This window comes from Mus caroli, unplaced genomic scaffold, assembly GCF_978045245.1.
Source record: "Mus caroli unplaced genomic scaffold, Mus_caroli_1 scaffold_10, whole genome shotgun sequence".
Taxonomy (NCBI): domain Eukaryota; kingdom Metazoa; phylum Chordata; class Mammalia; order Rodentia; family Muridae; genus Mus; species Mus caroli.
The window spans coordinates 24,466,908-24,494,592 of NW_028227265.1; the positions used below are offsets into that span (position 1 = coordinate 24,466,908).

The 27,685-nt window shown below is 45.0% G+C and overlaps 1 protein-coding gene across 1 annotated transcript; it reads right to left on the minus strand.

Annotated features, from left to right (window-relative positions):
• Positions 1–17,573: 17,573 nt before the first annotated feature.
• On the minus strand, positions 17,574–27,434 carry LOC110288331 (carboxylesterase 3A). Its single transcript, XM_085843651.1, has 13 exons — positions 27,350–27,434; positions 26,090–26,294; positions 25,847–25,985; positions 25,552–25,685; positions 24,496–24,649; positions 24,281–24,385; positions 22,668–22,760; positions 22,432–22,572; positions 20,320–20,400; positions 19,446–19,593; positions 18,375–18,524; positions 18,171–18,249; positions 17,574–18,077 (listed from the first exon to the last, which is right to left on the minus strand). The coding sequence occupies exons 1-13, from the start codon at positions 27,429–27,431 to the stop codon at positions 17,882–17,884; spliced, it is 1,707 nt and encodes a 568-aa protein (XP_085699777.1). The 5' UTR covers positions 27,432–27,434; the 3' UTR covers positions 17,574–17,881.
• Positions 27,435–27,685: the final 251 nt, after the last annotated feature.

Sequence of the window (27,685 nt, forward strand, 5' to 3'; positions counted from 1 at the left end):
GCTTAGTTCCTTGGACACATTTGAGCTTCGGCATCAGGATATCGAATTTCTTATTTTTGTCTCTGTATACACTATGACTTGACAAACAGCAATCAGGAGCATTCAACCACCAACCAGCCAACCAGTCCCTTCTATCAGGTATCTAGCATTTATATACATACTCTAAAAAGTCCCCAGAATTCCAAATGTCACACATCCACAGCACCTCTCTGCAGCTGGCAAAATCATGCTCCTACTAGAGCATGAGGCAAGTCATAGTCAACTGCTGTGGACAATCAGAGGCAGCCCCATATTCCATACTTGAAAGTATAATGAAAACATATTTTTACAATATTTCAGTGTTTTAAAAAATTATTGGTGTTTTGCCTGCATATATGTCTTTGAAGGTGTCAGATCATGTAGTTTCAGACAGTTGTAAGCTGACATGTGGATGCAGGGAATTGAACCTGAGTTCTCTGGAAGAACAGTCAGTGCTCTTACCTGGTGAGTTATCTCTCCAGCACCCATACTGCTATGTTTTTAACAAAAACAAAAAATCTCACTATAGAAAGTTATTACAGAATGTAGTACCACAGCCAGACATGATGTCTCCTTCAAGCCTCGAGAGGTTGAATCAGGAAGATTAAGAGTTTGAGGCCAACCTGGGCTACTTAACAAGGCACACATTTTAAAGAACTAAAAGTTGGGTCTAGGCATGGTGACTAAGGGTCTATAATCCCAGCTTCCAAGGAGGCTGAAGCAGGAAAATCACAGAATGAGGCTCACCTGAGCTACATGTTAAGTTCAGGTCCAACTTGTGAGACTAAGAGAGACAGTGTCTCAAAATAAAAAGAAGGTTATAGGGATATAGTCAGCAGTACAGAACTTACCTGAATTCAAATCTTTAGCAGTACTTGGCTGGGAAGAGTAAAGTGGTTAGGAAAGGTGAATTATTGGGCATATAATATGTAGAAGTACAAAACATTTTTCAATGACAGCGCAAAGATCAAAGCTAAGATTCATATATCGAGTCTTTTTTTTTGGACTCTGAGACACAAGTATGACCTCTTTCAGAATGTGTCTTTTGGTTTAGGGCAGCCTTTTCAGGTTCTGGAGTTGGGGTACTGGTGTCCAACTTAGTTGGGTTTTTAGGATTCTAAGAATCAAGAGGCAGGGGATTTTCAAGGTGAGGACTTCAGACTATGAGTGTGCCACCTACAGAGAGGTCAACCTTCTTTCAAACATATGTGGGATACCTTTCTTCATATTGTTAACAGCTAAAACCCTAAATATCCCCCCCCCCAAACCCAACTTATCTCCTTCCAGGGACCTTCTCAGGATTTGCGTCTCTAGTGGACAAAGGTGAGCTCATCAGCCTAGTCTCTAGTGGACAAAGAGACTAGCTCATCAGCCACTAGTCTCTAGTGGACAAAGGTGAGCTCATCAGGAGACCAACTTGCTGAGGTTCACTGAGCAGACAGGGAATCTTGCTTTTCCCTACCCTACTTACAGAGAGCCCAGCCTAGAACCTGGCTTCCAGGGACTGCCCTGACTATGCACAGGAAAGGCCAGAGTACAGAACCTGGAGTCTTATGAACCTGAGATTGAACGTATGACTATCTGATTCAATCAGGAGAGAACTGAAGTGGTTTCACCATTCATTTTTAACTTTCAAGTGACCTCAACCTGGGACAGTCTAGATACATTCTTCAGAGATGCCAGACACATTTCCCCCTCTTCTTCTTCTTTTTGTGACCCCCCCAACAGCACCTCCTATTCCTCATCCTCTTTCTTCCCCTCCTCGCCCTGCTCCTTTTCCTCTTCTCCTCCTCCTTCTTCTTTTTGAGACAACGAGTCCCTATGTAATCTTGGCAGGCCTAGAACTAACTGTGCTGCCTGGGCTGACCTTGAACTCACAGAGATCCATTTGCCTCTGCCTCCTAAGTGGTGGTAATAAAGACATGTGCTACCACATCTGGCTTCCAGGACACTTTCAAGGATCACCTGCTGTCCCTTCCAATATTTCTTTTTCCTACGATGTTGGCATCTCTGTCAATTCATGCTTCATCCAAGTGCAGGTGTGCCTGACAAACCATGAATGGGTCAGGTATAACCGAAGGGTTGAGGCAGGGAGAGAGTCTTTGAGGCTGGAGAAGAGTAGCCTGGCCAAAATATGATATGTGGGTTTACAGAGAAACCTGGAGAACAAGATTGGGCTGTGCCTGGACATGCTATAAGTCACATTTCCCAGTTTTTGGGTCAGGGGCAATTACATGGAGTTCCTTCTATGGAAGGTGGTCCTCAAGAAGGCTGGACACTAACTTTTGTGGCCTGGACCAAGGATGGTATTGACTCTGACCACCCATCAATGACCTCTGCTGCTTTCAGCCTATCTTGGGGTTGTCTGGGTTCCCAGGAGGAGTCAGAAGCCAGATGATGTTTGCACATCTAAGAGGAAGTAGGGTGTGCCTCAGTGTTCTCTCCCCTGGTTCTCACATTGTTTGGGGGATGACTGGGGCCTAAGGATCAGGATGAAGGAAATCTGCATGCTAATTCTCCTTGGTTTTTCACTCTGTAGACCCCTCTGTATCAGAAAACTTAATTGATAATGCTGAGGTCCTGGAAAGAACATTGCATGCACTGCTCTACCCTGAAACTACAGAGCAGGTCTGGAGGCCAGGGAACACACTAGTGACTGGGTGACTGCAGTAATGGTCCTTGTCATTTCTCTATTGCCCATAATGCCACTATCTGAGGTCATTGCCTTGTCAAACACTTCTCTCTGCCTCTCCCCTGCTGGCCTGCTGCTTCCTACAGACACAGACACCCATTTAATTTAGATTCCGCAAACACCAACTCCAGTAGCAAGAGAGCTTCCCTCAGGAGGGCACATTATGGAGTCAGAGGCCAGCAAGCCTCCAAATAAAAATCTGTCCTCACACCATGGGGCTGCAAGAAAGCCACTTCCCCTCTCCGAGTCTCAGTTTTTAACTCCTCTGTATAGAGGACAAATCAGAGGCTTGGGATAAGAGACAGATGTCAGCCAGCCTGGGCTCTTATTAACTATCCCAGTCTCTGATGAAATATGTTTCTTGGGGCCCTGGACATTGTCCTCAGGATCAAGAAAGGGTGTTGATTTTCAACCAACTTATGCAGATCTTGTCTGCTGGACCTAAAATCTGAGGACCTGGAAAGAATGGAGCAGACTACATTTGATGCTGTTGACCATCTTTCATTAGTTTCAGTGTGCTTTTATATGCCAATGTAACAAAAGAAGCAATGATGCAAAGAAGAATGTTTGAGTTCAGACAAACATGACCAGAAAAACATGTAAATAATTGCCAGTAAGCACATACGCAATTTCAACAGAGGAACATTTTCTCAGAACAGACTAATTGAAATACAGTTGCCTGGCTCGTATTATAGATTACATGTGGGAAAGCATGAAATCAAGGCAGAAGGCCATATCCAGATTCAGAGTACATTGAGGAGATTGGGTTCTGTAGCTATTTTCTGATATTTAACAAGAATAATCGTGTTTTATTGGTTGAAAGTAAAGGTACTTCCAAGAACAATCCAGGGAACAAAATGCACCAGGTTCTCTGGCATTTTTCTTAGAACCTCTCTCAGTTCCCCAAGCCATTGGTCACCACGCCTCATTCTTTGACCACGTTCTAACAGAGGGCAGCTTAGAACCTTATGAAGGGGCAATAACACTTAAGTAGAATATCCAAAGGGCAAGGGAAACCCAAGGCCTAAGAGATAGAGAGGATCAGTAGGAAGGGAGACCCGTGGCAAGGAAGAGGGAGAAGATTGGTGCTATCTCCAAGTAGCAGGATTAATGTCACTTTCAGAGCCTCTTCTTGTCCTTGTTTTGGTCTTAGGAACTAGATAAATTGGTCCAGGAATGAGTGTAGAGATGGTAAGTAGCAGGGTAAAATGCCAAGGTGGGTTAACATGGCCACTACAATCAGATTAGGGAAGGCACTTATACAACAGTGATCCCCTCAGACCCCAGAGAAGAGCAGCAACTCCCACAAAATTATCAATCAGTCATTCAGAGAATGGGCATCTTCTGGATTGACATAAACTCCAAATTATTTCTTGGTAGAAGATGCCCATTCTACTAAGCATGCTAAAATTGTGACGACTCTAACTGACCCAGTTTAGTAATCGTTAACTGGAAATGAGAGATCCCTGGAATTTTTGCCTGTACAGAGGATAGTGAACATTTGCCGAGCTTTTGCTGGGTGCTGATCTAGCTGCTTTATGGATGATCATCTTTCAAATGCTCATGGAATAGAGGATAGGAACTACATTATATTACAAATGGAAAAACTGAGCAACTATATATGCTACAAAGAATTTACCTAAATATTAAGCAGAGGACTTTATGTACACTGTAAAAAATTCTAACAAAACAAAAAAGCTAATCACTTGTTGGAATGGGGGTTCTGCAGGAAGAGGCAGGTAGATCTCTGCATTTTAGACCAGCCTAGTCTACAGAGTGAGTTTCAGGGCAACCAGGGCTACACAGAGAAACCCTGTTTGTATAACAAACAAACAAAACAAAAAATCCCAAACAACAACTGTTATGTTTATAAAAATATAAAGAGAGAGAAGGAATATGTTTGGTGGACGTGTAGTCAGGCAGGGGGGAAGGGGTTGCCTCAGTGTGCCTATTCTGAGGCATCCCTTCCCTCTGAGGGACCGGCTACAGGATAGTATAATATAGTATAGAATAGAGTTTATTCAGGGGATGGGGAGGGAAATTAAGAGGGTAGCCTAGACAATGAGAGAGTGAGATTGAGAGAGAGAGAGAGAGAGAGAGAGAGAGAGAGAGAGAGAGAGAGAGATATGGGCCGGCCATGAGCATGTGGAGGGGGTGGGGAGGAAATGGGGAGAGACAGGTGAAGGGAAGAGAGGAGAGAGAAGGAGCAAAAAGGTAAGAGCAAGAGAGAGAGGAGTGTGCAAACAGCCCCTTTTATAGTATGTGTGGCATACCTGGCGGTTGCCAGGTAACTGTGAGGTAGAATTTAGAGAAAATGCTAAAAGCAACAACAAGAAAACAAGCAAAACAAACAAACAAACAAACAAAAACAAAGACAAAACCCAACCAACCAACCAAACCTCAACTCATGGCAAAAAATAAAACTTGCCCAGAAATAAACACCAGTAAATGGTGACTCATACTTAAAAGCCTGTTGGTGAGTGTGTGTGTGTGTCTGAGACTGAGTCCTTGTGGGCTAAAGCTATTAGGTTGTGTGTCTGCAGTGCAACCATATGCCTGCCCCTTTTCTGGAGAAGCAGTCTTGTCCTGCAGCGCCTCCTGGTGTCCACACCACATACATAACCCATTCTGCCATCTTGCCACAGGAGGCTCCATAACCCAACAGTTTCCTCATGTGAAGCTAATCCTTCTGTCTCCTTATTACAGGCCAGCTGGGGACTTGGAACAAGGACATGGGTCTGCTGTGACACCCTGGCCAGCAAGGTGACTCTCAGGGGTAGTGGCCCAGGAAAAGAAAATGTAAAGGCAAGAGGCATAGAAACCCAGGGAACCTTGCAGCCATAATTATTCTCCCTCAGGTGTCACTAGACAGGGCCTGAGACCTCACCATCCAATTTGCTCAGCTCTCCAGGGTGTAGCCATCCAGTGGCCATGGATGAACTGGGTTTACCTGAAAGGTGGGCTGGAAATGAAAAGCGTGTGTGTGTGTGTGTGTGTGTGTGTGACAGAAGAATGAAGCCAAGACATAGGTCCTGATCAAGACTTCAATTTTAGTATTCGGCACTTTGTTTATATAAGGTGAGCCCACAGACTCATTCTTTGTTTCAGCTGGATTATTTTGCAAAGTAAGCTCGGAGGGCAGTCTATTCTTTTAAGTTCCTGTAGGAAGTTGCACATGTAAACAAGGTGGATGGATGACTCCACCTACGTCATTAGGTCTATCTCAACTAATGCTCAAGGTCTATTCAGCCTGCTCAAGGCTGGGAAGGGCAGAAGTCTCCCTTTTTTGTTTTTTTAAAAGATGAGCAGTACTAGTTGCTGGACAGGGGCACAAGATTTACTTGTTTTCCATAATAACTTCTAGGGTATAGAAAGGCCAGGCAACTGTGCCTGTCTTAGGTTGGTGTCAATATTGCTCCTTCTAACCCATCAGGGAGAACAAACATAACATTGATGTATGTCTCTGTCTTAGTTTGATAGGAGCTCAATAACACTCTTATCTGTCCCTGACTACCAGCCTTCTATAGCCCACACTTTCCCATTCAGACCAAGCTACAAAGGATATATGAATATGCACTTAATGCACTTCTTCATAGCGATGGATAACTGCCATGGTGAATAACTGAACTTGCTGAGAGTGATCCTGTATGAAGGCAACCAATCTGTTTAAGATACAAGGTCCAAAAGTTAAAAGCAACAAAATTATAATTAATGGTTCTAATTAATGTTGAAATTAATGTAGAAATTAAAGTTGTAAGCTATGGGAAGTGGAGAACCAGATTTCAAACCATCCCTGATTCTGTCCTTTTTCTCTGTTCCTTGGGCCTAGTTCTCGACTTTAGCCATAGAATCCTTTACTATTCCTGAATGATCAATGTAAAAGTAACATTCTTCATGGAGGGCTGTACATAGTCCTTCCTGCTGAATGAATAAAAGATCAAGTCCTCTCCTGTTTTGAAGGACTATCTCAGACAAGGAGATTAAGATCCTAGCAAATGGGAAATAGAGTTTCTATCTTTTCTATATCTGCATCAATTGCCGTTCTAAGGAACTCATAATTTTTTTCCTTGCAAAACCAGGGCAGAAGCACCAGTAGCTGCTCCTCGCACACTCAGAGAGTTCTTTGGCATCCAAATTTTAAAATAAAAAGAATGATTTAAATAATTTTGTAGTATATGGGGATATAATTCACACTTTCTTGTTTTTTTTTTTAAATGAAGATATTGTTTTAAAGTTCCATGGGCCTATTCCACAATACCTTGTCCTTTATGATAATAAGGAAATATGGTAACATCTGTTTGTCATAATTGATTAGGTATGAGTCCTCAAGGATTAACACCATTATGTGCTAGATGAAGAAATCGAGGACAATGAGAACAAGTTTTTACAATTTGATGTGCATATTTTCTAGATATACCAAATTGTTGTCTCCAACTATTTTTATTTTGATGATGTAAAGAATAAGATTGTTTGGCTAATTGTTCCTGTAAGGTCTGCCTGGTATACAAATTTGCTGTGGCATTGGCTAGGGGTCAAGGCAATCCAGTATGAGCACTTAAATGTCCTATAAAGTAAGGAATAGTACATGTTTCTTAAATTAAGCTGTATTTGTATATATAACTGTAAAATTTGAGAATTAGCAGCATCTAAAAAAAGGAAAAATTTCAAGCAATTGCAAACCATGAGCTACCTATTGGCTATCAGTATTCAAATTAAAAGCTTGATTTTTCAATATTTCAAAACAGTGGCTACAACACATAATTCAATTATTTGTGTTGAAGTGGAGGGAAACTCAAGAGAATGAACATGTAATCCAATCACATATGTTTCTCTCCCATTAAATGAGCTGTTTATAAATACAGTATATGAATTCTTTTTTGGTTGCATGCGTAAATGTACAGGAAATAAAAAGTATGTATCCAAATATCAATATTCTGCAATAATCCATTTAATTGCTGATTAAAATAAGGAATAAATGTTTCATCAAGTCCTTTCCTAAAATACTTTTGTGTCGCCGGGCGTGGAGGCACACGCCTTTAATTCCAGCACTTGGGAGGCAGAGGCAGGCAGATTTCTGAGTTCCAGGCCAGCCTGGCCTACAGAGTGAGTTCCAGGACAGCCAGGGCTACACGAGAAACCCTGTCTTGAAACACACACACACACACACACACACACACACACACACACACACACAAACCAAAATACTTTTGTGACTCTATCCTACAATCCTGCATTAACACAGCAACAACTTCATAATAGGGTGTTCATCCTTTCTTGGCGATGAAGAAAGATGAATCCACATTAAAGTCCCTTTTGCCAAAGGAGTTCTGTGAAACAGCCAACAAATGATCATAGTCTAATTAATGTGTCTGTTGTTGGCTAATAGCTTCCTCTACTTTCTGTAAAGCTATTTATCCCTCATCAGTTAATTGTCGACAGGAATTAGGATTTGCATTCATCTTGAGAAATATCAAACAGAGGTTTAAGTTCTCTTGTGGCAAGCTTAAGGTAAGGCCTTAGCCAATTAATACCTCCTAACAACTTTTGAGAATAATTTGAAGTAAGTAAATTATCTTTTCGTTCTTGAATTTTCTGTGCCACAATTTGTTTAGGATATAGCTGATGTCCCAAATATTGAAAAAAATATTGCCTTTGAATCTTTTCTGGAGCAACAACTACTCCAAAAATTTAAAGCTTGTTGGATAAAAGCAAAGGCTTGCAGCAAAATGTAATTAGGTGGATCAGCTAAAAATATACCATCCATATAATGAATAATATACACTAAAAGATTCAAAGTCCTAACCTCTTGTATTGAATCATTGACAGAATTTTTGATGTAATGTAGGGATATTAGCTATTCCTCGAGGCAAAACTTTCCAATGGAATCTCTTCATGGGTTCTTCAAAATTACAAGTAAGCTCACTAAATGCAAACCTCCTAGTCACCAGGACACAACAGAACAGTATAAAAACAGTCCTCCAAATAACACAATAGTTTTATACACATTTCCTGGAATGGCAGGTAGAGTAGGCAAGCCAGGCTGTGAGCCTCCTCAAGTTCCATAGCCTCATCAACCCTTCGCAAACCCTGCAACAATCTCCACCTGCTTGATTTCTTTTCTTAGTTACCTATATGTGTGAGTTAGAATCCTGAGCCTGTGATCAAACTTCAAAATACAGCCAACGGAACACTGGCAGTCTAAGTATAACTTTAAAGTTCCTTTTGCAATATTAGAGCATACCCATAATTTTGGAAAACAAATCCCAGTTTTAAACAATCCATTCTTTTAAAAATCAATACCAAAAACATTACTTTCACATTACAAAGTTTGACTGCCAGCTCATATATGAATGCATAACATTACAGTTTTTAATACTTCATTAAAGAGACATTGTTTTATATCTTATCCTTTGTAAGTCTGTTTTCTAGGACTATTTCCTTTGATTTGGATTTGGAGAACTGTTTTTATACTGTTCCATTGCATCCTGGTGACTGGGAGGTTTGCATTTAGTGAGCTTTTATGTAAGAATTACATAAAATATTATCCCAATTTAGAAGTATCTTTAGAGACCGATTTTCTTGGTTTGGCTCATGCCATGTGTTGTTGTTTAGAATGACCCTGAGTTACCAGTTTCAAGCTAAGTTTTTTGTTACCAATGCTACAAATTTATAATCATACCCAGTAACTTATAAGCCAATACTCTATAACCATGACATGCAGAACATATTTATACTTTAAAAACCAGTCAGAAGCAAAAATGAAGTGGCTACACATATATCATGTATTTAGATTGGACAAAATTCTTACTTTTTCTAGCTATAACTTTAAGAGAAGAGCACTTTGTTACCTTCTGAGCCCAATAATCACAATCAGAGATGTTTCTAGGAAAAAACAGCCAATTGCTCCCTTACCAAAATGCCAAACATCTGTTGGCCCCTTTAAAAGTGGCTTGGCAAGTAATCAGCCCCTAGCAGGGCTTCTCCAGCTGTGCTTGACTCCCAGCCACAGTGCAAGGTAACTTACCAGTTTTTGCTGTGCAAATTGAGACTCTCTTTTAAACAAGTTAAACGAAATCAAGGGGTGGACATCCAGCAGATAAAGTTTTAAGTATTTTTTCTTTTCAACATGAAACACAGAACAACAGTCGTCCTAACAATAAGCATAAATCTATTTGAGCTAAGAATTTTTCTAACATCTGTTTTTTTTTTAAACCCTGATCCTCTTATCTAATGTATCTCTTGGTTGTGGACAAATGCCTATATACAATTCCTCTGTCCCATTGTGCTGTCACCCCTAGGAGAAGTCAGTGTTGGGTCAACACCTCTTCTGCCAGCTGTATCCCCTTAATACACCTCCTGTAATAACAGCCTCCAAAAATAAACTTTATAACTAGTGCTAATGTTAATGCAGTTCATTGCTAACTGAGCAGGATACTGTTAATTCTTCCATTTTCTGTGGAGCTCCATGCAAGACAGCATTTCTCAGTGGATCTCTCCATTTTCAGTCCCCTCATTTGGGTGCCTCATTTGTAGCTATCCAGTGGCCATGGATCAATTGGGTTTACCTGAAAGGGGAGCTGAAAACTAAAAGCATGGTATGGATTGAGATGTGCCCTTCCCCCAGCCTTGAGTTGGCTAAACAAGTCTCCTGTGTAAGGAGCCGTCCTCACACTCGCCATTACAAGATGGCGCTGATAGCACTGACACCCGTGTTCTAAGTAGTAAACAAGCAAGCTGCGCATGTGCCGGGGTAGCTTTCCACGCCATGTGCTCTGCCTTTCCCGTGACGACAACTCCGTCTGATGGGCTGCAGCCAATCAGGGAGTGACACGTCCGAGGCGGAGGACAGTCCTCCATAAAAGGGAGAGGGCTCCGCCAGCTCTCTCTCTCTCTCTCTCTCTCTCTGGCTCCCTCTCTGGCTCTCTTCACCACTGGCTCCTGATGGGGTAAGCAATAAAGCTTGTGCTGCAGAAGATTCCGGTTGCCCTGAGCGTGTTCTTACCAGGGGGGACACAAAAGCTCGCAATAAATGACGCCGAAACCAGCGAGCTACTGCATCACGGGGAAGGAGCGGTTAATGAAGTGTTCCCGGAAAACAGACTGTTGAGAAGGATCCGGCATGGGTTCAGAACTCTTCAGCTGGGGAACTGTGGTAATGAAGTGTTCCCGCAAAACAGACTGTTGAGAAGGATCCGGCATGGGTTCAGAACTCTTCAGCTGGGGAACGGAGCGGAACCAGAACTGTGGGGATGGGACGCGCGTTACAGCTTTACAAGGTATGTCTGGTCTTGAACTTTCTCTAGTGTTAAAAGCCCTTTTATTTCTTTTCACATGTCAACAAGTGGTTAAGACAGGGTGGAAAATTCTGAACGAAATTCAAGCCAGTCTATCAGAAGTAAAGCGGGGAGAGAGAGCAGGAAAAAAGAGAAAGCATGGCGCGCCAAATAAGTATACAGGCCTTTCCACGGGTCTTGAACCCAAGGAAAAGTTAATGTCAGGGAAGAATACCTGGGGAGAGACTAGAAGGAAAGAGGAGAAAAAACAAAGGAAAAAAGAAAAGTTAATGTCAGGGAAAAATACCTGGGGAGAGATTAGAAGGAAAGAGGAGAAAAGAGATGAGTTTAAAGAGCCAGTTCTTAGTAGCTGTAAATCAGATAAAGAAATTAGCCCTTCTGAGAAAACAGACTTGGAGGAGGGAGCAGCTCGTTATGAGAGAGAAATGCGAGCTTATAGGTCAAGAAAAAAGCCAAAAGCGGCTGGCAAAGTCCAGCTTGCTGCTCGGCCTCCAGGCAGTCGGCTTCAAGGTCATAGTGCACCTCCGCCCTATGTGGAGCCCCCGCCCTGCATAGTGCGTCGGCAGTGCGCAGAGCAACAGTGCGCAGACTCGTTCATTCCAAGAGAGGAACAAAGGAAGATGCAACAGGCATTTCGGGTCTTTGAAGGAGCCGAGGGTGGGCGTGTTCATGCTCCGGTAGAGTACAGGCTTGCCGGCATGGCACTAACTCCTGCCGACTGGCAAATGATTGCAAAAGCCGCTCTCCCCAATATGGGCAAATATATGGAATGGAGAGCTCTATGGCAAGAGGCTGCACAAACGCAGGCCCGAGCAAACGCTGCCGCTTTGACTCCAGAGCAGAGAGATTGGACCTTTGACCTGTTAACGGGTCAGGGAGCTTATACCGCTGATCAAACAAATTATCACTGGGGAGCTTATGCCCAAATTTCCTCCGCGGCTATTAAGGCCTGGAAGGCACTCTCCCGAACAGGTGAAGCCACTGGACAATTAACAAGGATACAGCGGCTGAACGTCATTGTTCAGAGCCAGATAGGCCCAAAGACATGGTTAAATGGAAAGATGTTTTAAATAACAAATGGAAAGGCCCGGATCCTATTTTGATAAGATCCAGGGGAGCTGTTTGTGTTTTTCCACAGAATGAAGACAACCCATTTTGGATACCAGAAAGACTCACCCGAAAAATCCAGACTGACCAAGGGAATACTGATGTCCCTCGTCTTGGTGATGTCCAGGGCGACAACAACAAAGGGAGAGCAGTGTTGGGAGATACAGAATTGGGCGGCTAGATTTGAACAGACCCTTCAAAAATTGAGACTTGCCCCACGCACTTGGACCTGTCCCTGACCTAAGGACTATCTTTTCAACATTTTCCTTCTTTAAAGAATGGGTGGGGGTGGAATTATTTGGAGCTGTTCTTTGCTGTGGATTAGTGTTGCTTCTCTGATTGGTCTGTAAGCTTAAGGCCCAAACTAGGAGAGACATGGTGGTTATTTCCCAGGCGCTTGCAGCACTAGAACATGGTGCTTCCCCTGATATATGGTTATCTATGCTTAAGCAATAGGTCGCTGGCCACTCAGCTCTTGCACCCCACGAGGCTAGTCTCATTGCACGGGATAGAGTGAGTGTGCTTCAGCAGCCCGAGAGAGTTGCACGGCTAAGCACTGCAGTAGAAGGGCTCTGTGGCATTTATGAGCCTATTCTAGGGAGACATGTCATCTTTCAAGAAGGTTGAGTGTCCAAGTGTCCTTCCCCCAGGAAAAACGACACGGGAGCGGACCAAGACCCCTTCGGGTGATGAGCCTGGGAGGAGGTTTTGTGTACGGCTCCTTTACCTGCACACTGGGGATTTGACCTCTATCTCCACTCTCATTAATATGGGTGGCCTATTGCTCTTAAATAAAAGAAAAGGGGGAGATGTAAGGAGCCGTCCTCACACTCGCCATTACAAGATGGCGCTGATAGCACTGACACCCGTGTTCTAAGTAGTAAACAAGCAAGCTGCGCATGTGCCGGGGTAGCTTTCCACGCCATGTGCTCTGCCTTTCCCGTGATGACAACTCCGTCTGATGGGCTGCAGCCAATCAGGGAGTGACACGTCCGAGGCGGAGGACAGTCCTCCATAAAAGGGAGAGGGCTCCGCCAGCTCTCTCTCTCTCTCTCTCTCTCTCTGGCTCCCTCTCTGGCTCTCTTCACCACTGGCTCCTGATGGGGTAAGCAATAAAGCTTGTGCTGCAGAAGATTCCGGTTGCCCTGAGCGTGTTCTTACCAGGGGGGACACAAAAGCTCGCAATACTCCTGTGCCTGGCCTCCCTATATTTACAGCTTTCTGCCTGAGACTTGAGCAGATTGCCTACTGAGCTTACTTTACAACTCAATCCAACAAAAACAAAGCAACAGAATCCAAGTGAAATAAAGGGATTGGTTTTTGGGTTTTACCTATATAAACACAGAACTGAAAATTAAAATTTGAGCCATGATGATGAAAGACCTCCGTGGGGATACCCCCTCCTAAGTCACGAGATACTGAGCACCCTAAGAATCACGAGAGACCGTCTTTATGCAAACACACGAGGTAGTTTAATGATGGAGCTTTGAAAGACAAGTATCTCATACAGGAGACAGAGGTGTTGACACCGAGGCTCAAAAGTTAGGGGTTTATATAGGAAGAGAGTAGGGGTAGCAGAAGAATTGGCATGGCTTCACACAATTAGACAGTTTAAACATCAGCAAATTATACGTGCAGAGAGAGGTAACAGCAGTTTTGAGGGGCAGGGACTTATGATTACGCTGAGATAGTCCGGACATCCCTGCTGAGATAGTCTGGCTGTCTTTACAGGTCTTCTCCTATCTTTACGGCTAGCCAGTTCCTGGAAGGACTTAACAGCAACAGCCTTTGTTCTTTGCCCTTGGCCCAAAAAGCCCTCCTAACTAGCAAGCCGCATGAGTCATGGACCTTGAATTTAATTTTCTTTCAATTAGAAATCTTTGTCTTGGGTCTTTATTTCTCTCATTCACCTATCCTATTTCATCCCCAGCTCTCCTTCCAGGTGTACCGGGTTCTCCATGCCACTGGATGGCTCCAGCAAGAGAAGATTGAAGCCAAAGCAAAGGATGTGATCAAGGCTTCAAGTTTAATATTCAGCACTGCATGTATATATAGGGACAGCCTGTGGGAAGCCACATGTGCCGTTGCAGGGTGGTGCTGCCTACCACTGGCCACCACACATACATAGGCAGTAAAGTTTTTTGCCAAGATGAGGTTTTGAGAATTAACCAATCAGATAAGAGACATATTAACCAATCAGATGAGAGACATATTAACCAATCAGATGAGAGACAAGTTAACCAATCAGATGAGAGAGAAGTTAACCAATCAGATGTGAGACATGCAAATGAGGTGGTAAGCATAACCCATGCATAACCAATCCGGGTGTGAGACATGCCTTTCCTAGGCCTATATAAGCAGCACCAGTTCTGGGCTTAGGGTCTCTTCGCCTCTGCAATCAAGCTCTCCCAATAAACGTGTGCAGAAGGATCCTGTTGCAGCATAGTTCTTGCTGGCAAGTCGGGCTCAAGAACAGCCCAGAGACCCATCTTTTGTTTTAGCTGGATTATTTTGCAAAGCAAGGTCAGAGGGCAGTCTATTCTTCTAAGTTCCTGTAGGAATTTGAACATGCCAAAAAGGCAGATTACTCCAGCATCTCTGCAAACACTCAAGGTCTATTCAGCCTGCTCAATTCTGGGAAGGACACACCAGAGACATCAGGAGCTGGCAGCCTCAGAGCAGGTGTGGTATGCCCTCAGCTCAGGGGCAAGAAACCATCCCATGCTAGACTTATGTTCCTGGAGCAGCTCCTTTGTGAACACTTCTCCCAGTCTTTCTTTCTCCTTACCTCTGTGTCTCAAGAGTCACCATGTCTGATGACTGTCAGTCAAGATCCCACCAGTAAGCCAGTATTGTGGTGTGCATGTATCATGCATGCACATGAGAAGTTGAGGCAGGAGGTTTAACATAAGTTTGTTTCTACCTTGGGCTATACAGTGAGATTCAGGCCAACCTGCATTAAGAAGTGAGACCTTCTCTCACCAAAACAGAAGTATTCATTTTGGAAAATGCACTGGCTCCTCCTTGCTTTCTCCTCCCAACCCTCCTTTCTTACCCCCTCTTCCAAATAGTGTTCCTGTTCAAGTCCCCTCTGCTTAGAATCTCTCTGGAGTCTTCTTGCTCTTAAGTTCAAGATCTGATCACAATCAAGTCCCCTTCTGCTACATCCGCTCCAGTAGTGACTGGAGTGTCAGGTCTGCAAACCTGGAAGCAGTCCTGAGGCAGAGTTTCACGGAAACTTAGCCTCCTGGAACCTTGGCATTCCCATAGCATGTATACTCGAAACCTGTCCCCACATTAGTCTGGTGTATCGATCTGTGTGCTCTCCCTCAATATTGTCTTATTATAAGTGCCTTTAAGGATTGATTTTGACATATAGCTAAGTTAGATTAAGACTCTACCAGAGTTCCAATGTCCTAGAAAGTCCTTGAGCCCACCCTGAGCTTGGAATTCAGTAAGAATGTTACCTATTCAGTAACATTCAAATTTACTTCTAGTAGAGACAGTGAAAATAACCAGGCATTACAATTTACTTGAATAAGAGCTAGAAAGCTCAGGGCTAGTCAACGTTGTAATTACTCAGAACAATAGCTGAGTCACACCCATACACAGGAATACACAATGGCCTAGGAAATAGGTGGGTTGTGGTTTTAGGAGGAAATGTAATATTATTCATGAAAGGATTAAGAGTGCAGAATTACCCTGGTGCATGTTTTTCACTAGGCCCAGAAGAATAGCTTTATCAGGTATTTACTAAAGGACCTCTGATTGTGGATTTAACAATAGACTAGCATTGTATCGGAGCATTCACCTGGCTTCTGTATTTAGCTGATCTTAATTAAGGGTTGTTCTTATCTCAGTTGAATACACTGCCTGGTACTTGTATGCATTTTCTTTGTTTGTGTAAAGAACCAATGTACCTTGGAGGACATATTCCCCTAGCTTTCTTGTTTTTCTGGTGCTTGCTTTGAGAAAACATATTCAGATGTACACTCTCTGTGTCCGTATTTGTTTGTCATCTTTGATAACTCCTTGCTCGCCTGTAATGGGAACCCAAATTTTCCTGCAAATCAAGGACCTAACCTAGGTCTGCAGCACCCTTCCCCTGCCCCCACCCCATAATCTAATCTCTGTTCATATGGAAGAGCATTTCCTCAGAATCTGTGCCATCTACAAACCTGCTCTTTTCTCTTGCTTCTCACTTCTTTTATACTCTGTCCTGCCATTTGAATAACCTCTGCTTATCTTTTAGGTCTTGGCTTAGATGGCAGTATTTCCATGCCCTGAAATCAGACATGGCCTATTTCTCACAGTTCCTTGTAGTGCCAGAAACACACACTGGGTCCCATTTTGTAGCTGTCAGGCTGTCTATTAGGTTATGGTGTCAACCTTGTTTTTTGGAAGGAGGGGTTGGAGAACAAGAAGCCTTGGAAGCTTGTTCTAAGAGGAACAGATAGTCATAGGAAACTTTTCTATGTGTGTGTGTGTGTCTGTGTGAAGAAGTTCAGAGCCAGCTTTGTGTCTCCCCTTGCTCAATGTGACTCCCTGGGGCATACCTGAATAGTTACAAATACTTTTCATGGAGGCATCAGCCAGGAAACAGTCTGACAGAAAAGTTATGTGTAGGACTCAAGTTCATGAGCTGGGATAGTGTAGACAAGGTATTATGAAGTCAATAAAAATGCAGATTTATTTGTTAATGTATGCTGGGTCTTGAATAGTCTATCTTGTATGCTGAGCAGATGTCCTATCAATGGGGTACCTCTTCCTCAGCCTCAAAAATCCAGATGTTTTAAGGGAATGATACACTGCTTCTTAAAAAGGACACTAACCTACTCTGCAAACTTGTGGCCTGAGAGGGTGCTGAAGAGGCTGTGCTAACTGCTGAACCAGTCACCAAACACTTTGTCCTGACCTACACCAAAGTGTCCCGGTGGGTCCCATGGGGCCATGCAAGGCTTTGCTGTGGTTGCTCTCTGCTACTGAGAGGTGAGGTAGGGGCTCCTGTCCTTTGTCTATAAGCCTGAAGGCCAGGCCCTGAAGGTAAAGACTGTTATCTGATGAGGGTTTTCTTGCTGGATTCTGTTCTGCTTTGTGTGAAAACAAAGACCAATCAGCAGAGAGAAGGTCCTGGCCCTGTGTCATAATATTTCCACGACACTAGAACTATGCCTTTGGAGGTCACCTTCCTGGCCATGATGGACATCCATGGGGGATGGATCATTATTTTGGTGCCTGAGGGGTCTGGGTTCAAATCTAGAAACCACAGAACCACAGATTCACGAGTCATAAATTCTGTCTGTCACTCCTTGCCTCTAGGTCTTGCCTAATCTTGCCATGGTTGTCTACTATCATTTTCAGAGACCTCCTGTGGGAGGGACAAAGACTCAGACATGGACAGTGTGAGTACATGGTAGACTGGGTTCTAATGGATGTATGCAGCTTAGAGAAGGCAGAGGAGGTTTCTCAAGAGAACAGATCTTCTGAAGAGCTTTATTAATGTGTTGGACTGTGCCATACAGCAAGGGTTCAAGTCACTTTAGGAAGAAACAGCAGTATGTTCAATGATCAAGAAGTAGAAACCAGAGTGGTAAAATTCCGTAGTCGACCATACTGGTCTTGCAGGGGCTGATGATTTAAGAAACTTGGGCTCACAGCAGCGTGGTCCAGGCTAAAGTCTGAGCAGAAACAGAAAGAAGTTGTATTTGCCCTGCTTGGATGCCACTATTCTTGGGTTGTCCCAGTCAGGAAGGTCCAGGTAGGTCTGGCCTCAGAGCTCCTCTGGAACTTTCCTGCTCCTCTGCTCTCGGTGCCATTCTTGAATTTTTCTGGGCAGTGTCTCTGTCCAGAACTGTAGCCGGCCCTTCTTTAGCTTCACCCCAGTCCGTGGTTCTAGACTGATCTCCAAGTATTGTTCTAACTGGTTTAATTGGGGCCAAGGAGGCAGCCCCTTGCCATTGGGGTTCCTGAGTGAGAGGAATGAAGGAAAACCAAAGGTTGATTCTATGCCCTGGGTAGATGCAGATAGGCCCAAAGCCTTCCCTGTGTAACCTACTCACCCTGTGTGTGCAAACTGGCTCCATTGGGCCATCATGGTCAGGCTCAGCTGCTTCTCTTCCTCTGTGGCCTCTGGGAAGGCTGGTAGGAGGGACAAATTTGGTTTAGAATCAGGTGAGGCTTAGACTGTCCCCACAGGTCCCTGGCACTGACTGGAGATATCTGGAACATGGTAGCCTAGGGATGGGATGTCTGTCTGTTCTTACCCAGGAGGGAACTCTCATCAGTGAGGAAAGGACCTCCAAAAACAAAGGAATTCTCAGACGCATGGTCAGCCTTCACCCAGGCTGGCTTGAATTTCGCAAAAGAACTGGGTGTATGCTGGAACTCGTACAAGAAAACAGGGCACCCAGCATCTACAGAGAAGGCAGGATTCATGTCAGGTGCCCACAATTCAATCAGTCCATGTGGCACACAAGCTTGTAGTGGCATACATCTTGATCTGAAGAGTGGTACAGACTAGAGATGGATGGCAAGCATTCCTGGGATTGCTTGGTGGATGTTGTTGCTTTTTAATGACAAAGTCTCATATATCCCAGGCAGTCCTTGAACTTCCTATATAGCCAAAGATGACTTTAAACTCCTGATCCTACTGTCTCCACTTCCTAAGTGCTGGCATGAACGTTATCATACCTGACCTGAATGTGGTGTATCATTTGTTTTTGTACTCAGGATGATCATCAGAGGAGCAGTACCCAACCTGTGGGCCAAGACTCATTTGGAGTCACCTATCAGACATCATGCACATCAGTTATTTACAATTTATAATAGTAGCAAAATACAGTTTAGAAGTAGCAACCAAATAATTTTACCGAAGAGCATCACTACCCCATGAGGATCTGTATTTATGGGTCACAGCATTAAGAGTGGTCACACCACTGCTTTTGATGAACATTCCTCATGTTCCCACCTTATAAATGATGATTGTGAGGCCCAGAGAGGACCTTGACATCTTGCCTGAAGTCACAAGGTTAAGAACATGTGCCTAATATAGGACAGTGTCAGGTTCACAGGGCAAGCATTGAATTGACTGCCATCTGAATAAATCTCAGGGACAGAGTTAATAAAGAGTATGCTGGTTGACCTTTGATAAGTCAATTTATCTCTCTCAAGTTCTGTTTCATATCCTGCCTGAGGTACTAGCCACTCCTGGGATGGTCTTGAAGGTGGCTGTAGAGTGTAGGATGTAAATCATAAGAGGGACTCTGTACCTATTGGTAGCTATGTCACTTGCAATACTACAGGGAAAGCAGGGAAGGTGGCAAAGGCTGGCTTACCTTGAAGGTATTTTGAGAAGTTCAAGGTAGGAATGACCAATGTGACATCACCCAGCAATTCCTGGAGGGCATACCTTGTAGCTGATTCATCTGAGCCATTGTCTATGTATTCATCTATGATGGTGAGCAGTATCTCAGGGGGCAGTTGCTGGGGTGAAATGTCACATCACACAGCTTAGGCAGACGTCCCACGGATCCCCATATCCTCCACTACAGATTCTTTCAAATCCTTGGACTCATGCTCCAGGGGGTGGCCATCCATCTCTCTGCCTCCCTGGGGTGTTTTCTTAAGAGATCTTATCAAGGTAGGATAAGCGCAGTGTAGTCCTGTGGCCATTGTTTGGCTGTAGCACCTTAAGAAGGTATTTGAATTGCAGTGAAAGTCAGTGTCTACCTTGTAACTTTTTGCGAAGTCTAGGTGAAGTGTGCAGCACAGAGTGTGGTAATTAATCAGGAAGATACACTGAATCGGGGTACCACACAATTCCAGAGAGCAGCAATGAAGTTGTATGATAGAGAGGGCTCTGGGGTTTCTAAAGACAATAACACACACAGATGCTCTCTGGATATCTGGGCAGCTCTTTGCATGCAATGTCCAGATTCTCTAGGAGATCTTAGGTGAGAAGGAAGCATCATCTCCATTTGCTGTGGGCTCAGAAGGATTGGAGAGCTGGAGATGATCAGGGCTGGTGTCTTATTTTCTGCCTCAGCTTCCTGAATGCTGGGATGATAGTCACCCCCCGCCCCCGGTCTCTTCATTTTTAGTGGAATTAAGACTTAGGCCAGGAGATTTATTGGCCAGTAAGCAGCATTAGGAGTGGATCAGACTTGTACTAGGTGCCCAGCAACCCCTACTTCCTTCCTCTTGCCTTACCATACGGGCCAAAAATGGCCTTGAAATCTCCAACAGGTCCTCCTGGCTCAAATGTTCCAAGTTATCCAGCATATTATAGAACTGTGGGGAATAGGATAGCTCAATCACTGTCCTTCATCTTTAGGCTTGAGGAAAAGAATATTTCTAGGCCAGTGTGCACAAACTCATGATAGAGCCATGGGTTGTTAAATCCATAACAGAGAGACTTCTGACTGCTGAGAATTGAGGTGCTTAGGATAGTGGCATTGTATACAGGTGTCAGAGGCTAACTGCAGTACCACCAGGGAGGATAACATTTGTTCAATATATCTCTTCTCCTTTTGTATCTCTATGTATATGTGATTGTGTGCACATATGTGCACATGTGTTTGTGTGCTCATGTATTTATGTGTTTTGTGCACATGTATGTGTTAATCTTCATATGGATGTGTGTAGGTAAGAAGTTGATGCTGGTTATTTTTCTCAATCTCTTTCCACCTTATTTTGTGAGCCAGGTCTCTTACAGAACCTGGAACTGGTCAGTTCGGCTTGACCAGCTGAGCAGTGAGCTCCAGGAATCCTCCTGGCTTTTCCTCCCCAGCACTGGGTTATAGACATCTAGCACCATGCCTGAGTTTTTTTGCAGTATGCTAGTGATGGATCTCAAGTCCCCCATGGTTCACCTCACAACCTCAAGTGCTCTAGTTAAAAGCATCACATGTTGCCTGATAGTTTGGCTCCTGTAACCCCAGCACTTGAGAGGCTGAGGTGGGAGTTTGAAACCAGCTTAAAGTTTGAAACCAGCCTGGGTTACATAGTGAGTTTTAAGGTAGCTGGACTATTGAACAAGACCCTGCTTCTAAACCAGAAACAAACAAAGACCTCAGGCAATTGAATCAAGTGTTGGCTTTTTCTGTTACAGGTATTTTTGTTTTTGAGATAAGAGGTCACATTGTAGCCCAGGCTGGTCTCAGACTTGAGGCCCTCCTACCCCTGCCATCTGAGTGGACAACAGGAGCATGCAGTGCCTGGCTTAGATGACATAGCATAGCATTTGACATCTGAGTCCTTGAGTTCAAGGTCTACTATTTACTGGCTTCATGATAGCCAGTTGAACTTCTTGCTCCTCAGTTTTAAAATCTGTGAATGATACATGGCAGATACCTGCCTCCTAGGATCATCGTGGGACTGAGTTCATGTATGTCCAAGTCCTGGCACTAGAAGCTGATTTTTGTGGTGGACTAACATTCAATGGGGCAATGTCAAGAGAAGAAGAAGTTCGTTCGTGTTCTCTCTCTCTCTCTCTCTCTCCCTCCCTCCCTCCTCCTTCCCTCCCTCCCTCCCTCCCTCCCTCCCTCCCTCTCTCTCTCTCTCTCTCTTTCTTTCTCTCCTCCTCTCCTTCTTTCTTCCTTCTGCCCTTTCTCTCTTTCTCTCTTTCTTTTCTGTTTCTTTTTGACAGCAGGGCATCATTAGAACAGAACACTGTGAGCTCCAGTGGCCCACACTAGCAGCTGCTCAAACCACAAAGTGAAGAAACACTATGGGCCCCATCTTTTGTGAGAAGCTTCAGCCACTGAAAACAATTGATAGGCTCAGGGGCATACTTGTGGGCAGAGTCCTTGGTTGGCAAGCCAGAGGACCTGTGTTTGGTCTTGAACATCATGGGAGGGTGAGAAAATTTTCTCTGAGGATGAAGAGACAAGAGAAAATAGTGGATGAAACAAGGCTCCCAGGAACACAGCACAGTAGAGACACTCTTATGGGCTCTGTGTACCTGGGCTGGATCAGAAGGCTGGATATATCTCCTGGGGCTTAATGCTGCCTGAAACCTTAGTCTTTCAGGCACAGGGTCACAAGCCCCAGTTGAGTAGAGTAGGGTCTATTAACCATTCACCACCATGAATGCACTGTGGGTTAGCACTTCCCAGAAGATCAGTTTGGCAATAGCTGTATCTTCAACACAGGAACATTCGGTTGGTGAAAAGGAAGCTTAGTGGCTTTGAGTCTCAGCTTTCTCACCTACCAAAATGGGAATGACCTGAGTGTTCAGGCCATGGCTGCTGTGGTGTGGTATAGGGAGGGCCACTCAGGCAGGGTCTTGAAGAGCACAGTTGCCAAAGGTCACTCACTCACTTTGAGTAGAAGCCAGCCAAACTCATGGTTGGTGACTCCCAAGAGGTAGGGCACAGTGGGGAATTGCTTGTCTGCTAGGAGCTTCTCTGGCCTTTGTGGGAAGAAGGAGTCATTGACTGTGTAGGAAATGTCCACCTTTTTCTGCAGGAAAGAGCAAGACAGATGTCTACTGATTACATAGGAATTAAACAGTATAGTTATGTGACACGGTCATCATCCCCCAACAGGAGGCATACCTTCATGATAAGGTCCTTTCCTTCCTTCTGCAGCAAACACTGGACCAGCTCAGCTGGGGATGCAGAGCCACAGGCCACAGAGTTGGCAAAGTTCTGGGGACAGTCAGAAGAACATTGCCTCTCAGACACACATCGTTCACTTCCCACTCTACTGCTCCCTGTACTGAGCTGTGATGCCACTGTCTGGGTCCAAGGCTACCTGGAGAGACCTGCTACCAACCCAAGAGGCTGATCCCTTTCCAGTGTTCCCTTCTATGACCTTTTACAGTTCAGTAATAGCTTGAGGCACTCATAACACCATGCAGGGTCATGTCTTGCCAAGAATGGAAGGGGTGCTGAGTCTGGAGCAGGGCTAAGAGGCAGGAGGAATGGCTTGCAGAGAGACAGATGAGATTTGGAACTTGTGGTAAGGAAGCTCTCTCCTCCGTGGTGAGGTGAGGAGTAGGCTGCTGCTTTTGGGTAGATGTGAAGCAATGTGTCCCACTGAGGTTTCTGAGTTATCCCTCAAACCTAGAGTTAAGATACCCAGCTCACTCCTCCATCACAGCTAGGGCCTGGGATCAGCAGCTGGTAAATGATAGGTTTAGCCTGCCTTCACTTACTCCAAAGCACCCCAAGGTAACACTATCCCATAAGTGTCTCCAGAGCTTACTGTTTGGTTTCAGACCCAGACAGGGACTGAGGTTCATATTTTCTGCATCAAAGACAAGGCCTCCAAATTCTCCCAGTATCCCTCAACTAATACCTGGAATGCCTTTGCCCCAACCCTAACCTTTCTAGTCTAAGGGCTGGGCTGCCCATCCCTCAAAGGCTACTCCCTATAAAATCCAACCATTTTGGTCTCTCCTCCTTCTCTTCTTTCTAAGGGAACACACCCACCTTTACCCTCTTGCTCTCCTCCCCACACTTTCCTCAATCCTTGGACCCAAACTGAGCTTCCCAACAAATATGCCTTTAATACAATGGAGTCTGGCTTGAATTGGCTCATTTTTCCAGTTGAGAAATAACCTGTCACTTACCTTCACCATCTCCTTTGATTTGACCTCCAGGATTGCTGCTGCTATTGCATCTTCCACTCAGAGTGGCTTAGACTTGTTGCCCTGCTTCTCCTAGCCTTTTGTGTTCTGACCAAACTTCCTCGTAGACCTGGTCTGTCAGCTCCCAGTACTACCCTCCAGTCCTTTAGAACATTCCCTTCTTGCATGTTTCCTACCTGATGGCTTCCTGCTTCTGTGCCCCATCCCTGTCTTATATGCCTGAAGTTTTGCACACACTGTTCCTATTAGGGAACTGCTTGGTGACTTCTGGCTACTCTTCCCAAGAAAACAGATCACTCAGGTAAAAGGATAGCTGGGAATACAGGGCTCCCTTGGTGAAAAGAGAGATCCCTAAAAATGCCTCCAAAGAAGGACCAGAGATAACCTGTTCAGAGGTGGCCTCCTCTAGAAAGCCTTGTCTGACTGCCTACCTCCTGGGCTGCACTAGTCAATTGTCTCTGAGCCTATCAGTGACTCCCTAGTGGATACTCCTTCCTCTCCACATCTGACCCAAAGGTTAGCACAGGGTCGGCTGTGGAGGCACACTTAGGGTAAGAGAGTGAAGGAAAGGCAGACCTGAGCTTCAGGCCATGGTTTCAACACTTCCATTATTTTGGTGGTGACAACCCCACTCTGCGATATGGCTCTGTGGAAGAGCCCAGCAGACATAGGAGACAGGAGCTGGGAATAGCAGAGAGGACACATGTTAGGAGGCAGAGGATAGTGGATGTTGTGGGCCATTGAAGCCCTCCCAGATGTAACTTGATTGCTAGTTCTTTGTGGAAACTCACCAGGGATGAGACAATAATGCCTCCAGCAGAGTTACCGAAGATAGTGACACAGTTGGGATCACCCCCAAAGGGGGTTATGTTCCCCTGGACCCAGCGAAGAGCAGCCACCACATCCAGGAATCCCCTGTTGCCTGGCATGTGCTTGTCTCCAGTGCTAGGGACAGGGAGTGGCACTGATTGGCTTAAGATAGCTTCCCAGACATATTTTTTCTTATACTCTGCACATTTGCTTTGAGTCAGTCACCAGTGCACTTCTCTGCTTCCCTGTCCTTGCTTGCCTGTGAATCTCCTGTTTTTCTAGTATGTGATGTGGGTGGATGTCGCAGGACAGCCAGTCAGAGCTGGCTCTTCGATGTTTAAGAGCTTGTTGCTCTTTGTCCCTATTCCCTGCTAGGACTCTAGCCCCAGCCAGAGACAACACCCTTTGCTCACATTCAGTATTTAGGTTCGGTTTTGACTGGGCCCCATTCTCTTATGGAGAGCTGGGACACTCTTTGTCTCTGTCTCTGCCTCTGTGTCTGTCTTCCTCCCTCCTTCCCTTCCTCCCATTCCTCCTTCCCTCTCTCCCTCCCTGCCTCCTTCCCTCCCTCCCTCTTTCCCTCCCTCCTCCCTCCCTCTCTCTCTCTCTCTCTCTCTCTCTCTCTCTCTCTCTCTCTCTCCTTCCCTCCCACCATCCCCCTCCCTTCCTCTTGTGTTTTCTGTGTGTGTTTCTGGTTGTGTGTATGTGTGTGATGTTTGTTGTGTGGTATGAATGTGGAGTGCATGAATATATAAATTTCTGCCGAGTGTGGAGGTCAGGAATCAACACTATGCATCTTGCTTGAATGTTTTGCCTCTTGGTTTTTGAAACTGGGTCTACTTAGTGCTGAGATGTACAGACATGTACAGCCACACCCAGCTTTTACATAAATGTTGGGGACCCAATTCAGGTCCTCATGTTTGTATGGCAAGCAAACATTATTGTCTGATCCACTTCCCCAAGCCCTCTACCCTCACATTCTCATGAGAAAGCCTTCCTCAGGGCTGCAACGTCCTTTTCCAGGATGGTCATCTCACCTAAGGAAGCCAAAGATCCCAAGGCGATACTGGACAGTGACAACTACCACATCCCCATAGGCAGCCAGTGCTGATCCATCCTGAGATGTGGAGGAGCCAACCTGCAGAGAGCCTCCATGGATCCATACCATGACCTAGAGAAATGACCTTTGAATCAGTGGCCCAAGCTTCTTGGACAACAGCCACTCACCTTGTAGCCCAGGGTATTTTAAGGACTTCTGAAGTGTTTAGGAAACAGGGTTGTAGAAGGTCATTTGCCATGGTCGAGTTGGATGGGGTCCTCTGGACTATATACCGGCCGTTTGTCCCCTGCAGTGATCTCAGTGGGGCTGTAGATGTTGAGGGTCAGGCAGTCCTCAGAAATGGGGAAGATTTTCATCTTTTCATTGAGGGTGAATCTGCTGTTGCTCATTTTCTCTACATCCTGAAGGCACCTGCAGCCAAGGGAAATCCCAGGGCCAGCCCTCAGCTCCACACACCCTGTCATACAGCAATTTCACCACCCTGCCCACTTCCCACCTCCTGCAGGTGTACTCACATTGGGGGATTGATGCTCGCATCTCTTACTCCTTCCCAGGGCTGTGGTGGGAGTGGAGCTGAGAACCGAAGAGGTCCCAGTGGTGCTTGAGCAAAGGGGATGCCCAGGAAGACATTTACCATGCGGTCTGTATCCTTCACACCCACCTGCCGGCCTCGAACACGACCCAGGGGGGTATCCACTTCAGGGTGACTGACTTTGGGTCCTGAGACAGGGAGAGAAGGTTCATTGGGTGGTGACTCTACAGCCTCCATGAAGGGGTGGGGGAAATAATGGACTTTTAAAATAAAGGAAGACTTGCTCCTCCAGCGTCTATTTGTTGGGTTCTACTCTGAATACTCTCCACCCAGCATTATGGCCAGGCTCTCCAGCAAGTGGCTACCTTCATGATTATTATTTGTTTTTGAGATAGGTTCACCCTGGCCTTGAAAGTGCTTGATGGAGGAGACTGTCCTTTATCCTCTGATCCTCCTGCCTCTACCTTCTCAGTGCAAGGAATACAAGTGTGTGGCTAGCACGCCTGGCTCTCTCTCCATGATTGTCCCTGACTTCCTCTTCCTTACCTTGTGTCCCAATCTCTAGTCTGAATCAGACTTGCTCCCAGCATGAACCTCAGTTACTCATATGTTAACTAAGGTGTGATAGTCAACCAATCTGCTTAGCCTGCATTGCTTATTCTTGCCCACTTGTGAAAGCAAGAAGAAGAGGAGGAGCAGGAGTAGTGGAGCAGGAGGATGTGGAGTAGGAGGAGTAGGTCCAGGAGCAGGAGGAGGAGGAGTAGTGGTGGAGCAGGAGGAGGAAGAGAATGATGATGATGAAGAACAAGGAGGAGGAGTCTCTCCCCGTTTCCCACTACTTGTTCTGTCATCTTGTGGCTCCCCTGTATGTCCTCATGGGGATTGTTTTTATCCCCAATTTTTCAGTGATCTGTAAGTAGGCTTCATTTATGACATTCTTTTTCATTTTACCATGACTGATTAAAACTTTAAAACATAAAGGTAAGAGTGAGGATATAGCTTATTCTTGGAGCTTTCTTCATATGTTAAGCCCCTGAGTTCAGTCTATAAAAAATGAATAAATAGATCATATAGATAATAATAACCCTGCCCAGTAGGGATATACCATGCCTGCACTCTTCTATTTTGGGCACCTTCCCAGAGAAGGCTATTCACTCTTACTGCCTCACTCCAGTCCCCTCATTCCTCAGGTTTCCCATGGAGCTGGAAGCCCCACTTCACAGATTCAGGGAGTATGTCTTACCAGTTACTGTGGTAACAAATGTCAGGAGCAGACAGGCCATCCAGACTTGGACACTGGACCTGGCTTGTACTGTTGTCCCCATGTTTGTTATAACGGCCTTTGGACGAAGCTGTGGATACCTGGAGAGGACTTGCCTTTTATTGAACCTCTTACCTGTGAAAATTAACTTGGTCTGCCCTGGTTGGTTGGAGGCCAGCTCTGGAATTGTGTATTCTACGCTCTGCCTGCTCTCAGAGCAGCAGTGTCTTCTGGAGAAGTCTGACAATTTAACACCCTCTGCTCACACCATCTTCCCTCCTCTATAGACAATTCCCTTCTCTTGCCTGGCATGGTTTT

What these genes read in the sequence shown, in the direction of transcription:
- LOC110288331 (XM_085843651.1), bottom strand. Translation starts at nt 27,431, where the DNA reads ATGGGGACAACAGTACAAGCCAGGTCCAGTGTCCAAGTCTGGATGGCC. An exon ending in ATTTGTTACCACAGTAACTG is followed by an intron (nt 26,295 to 27,349) that starts GTAAGACATACT and finishes TCCCTGTCTCAG; the next exon opens with GACCCAAAGTCAGTCACCCT. An exon ending in CTGCAGGGGACAAACGGCCG is followed by an intron (nt 25,686 to 25,846) that starts GTATATAGTCCA and finishes TCATTTCTCTAG; the next exon opens with GTCATGGTATGGATCCATGG.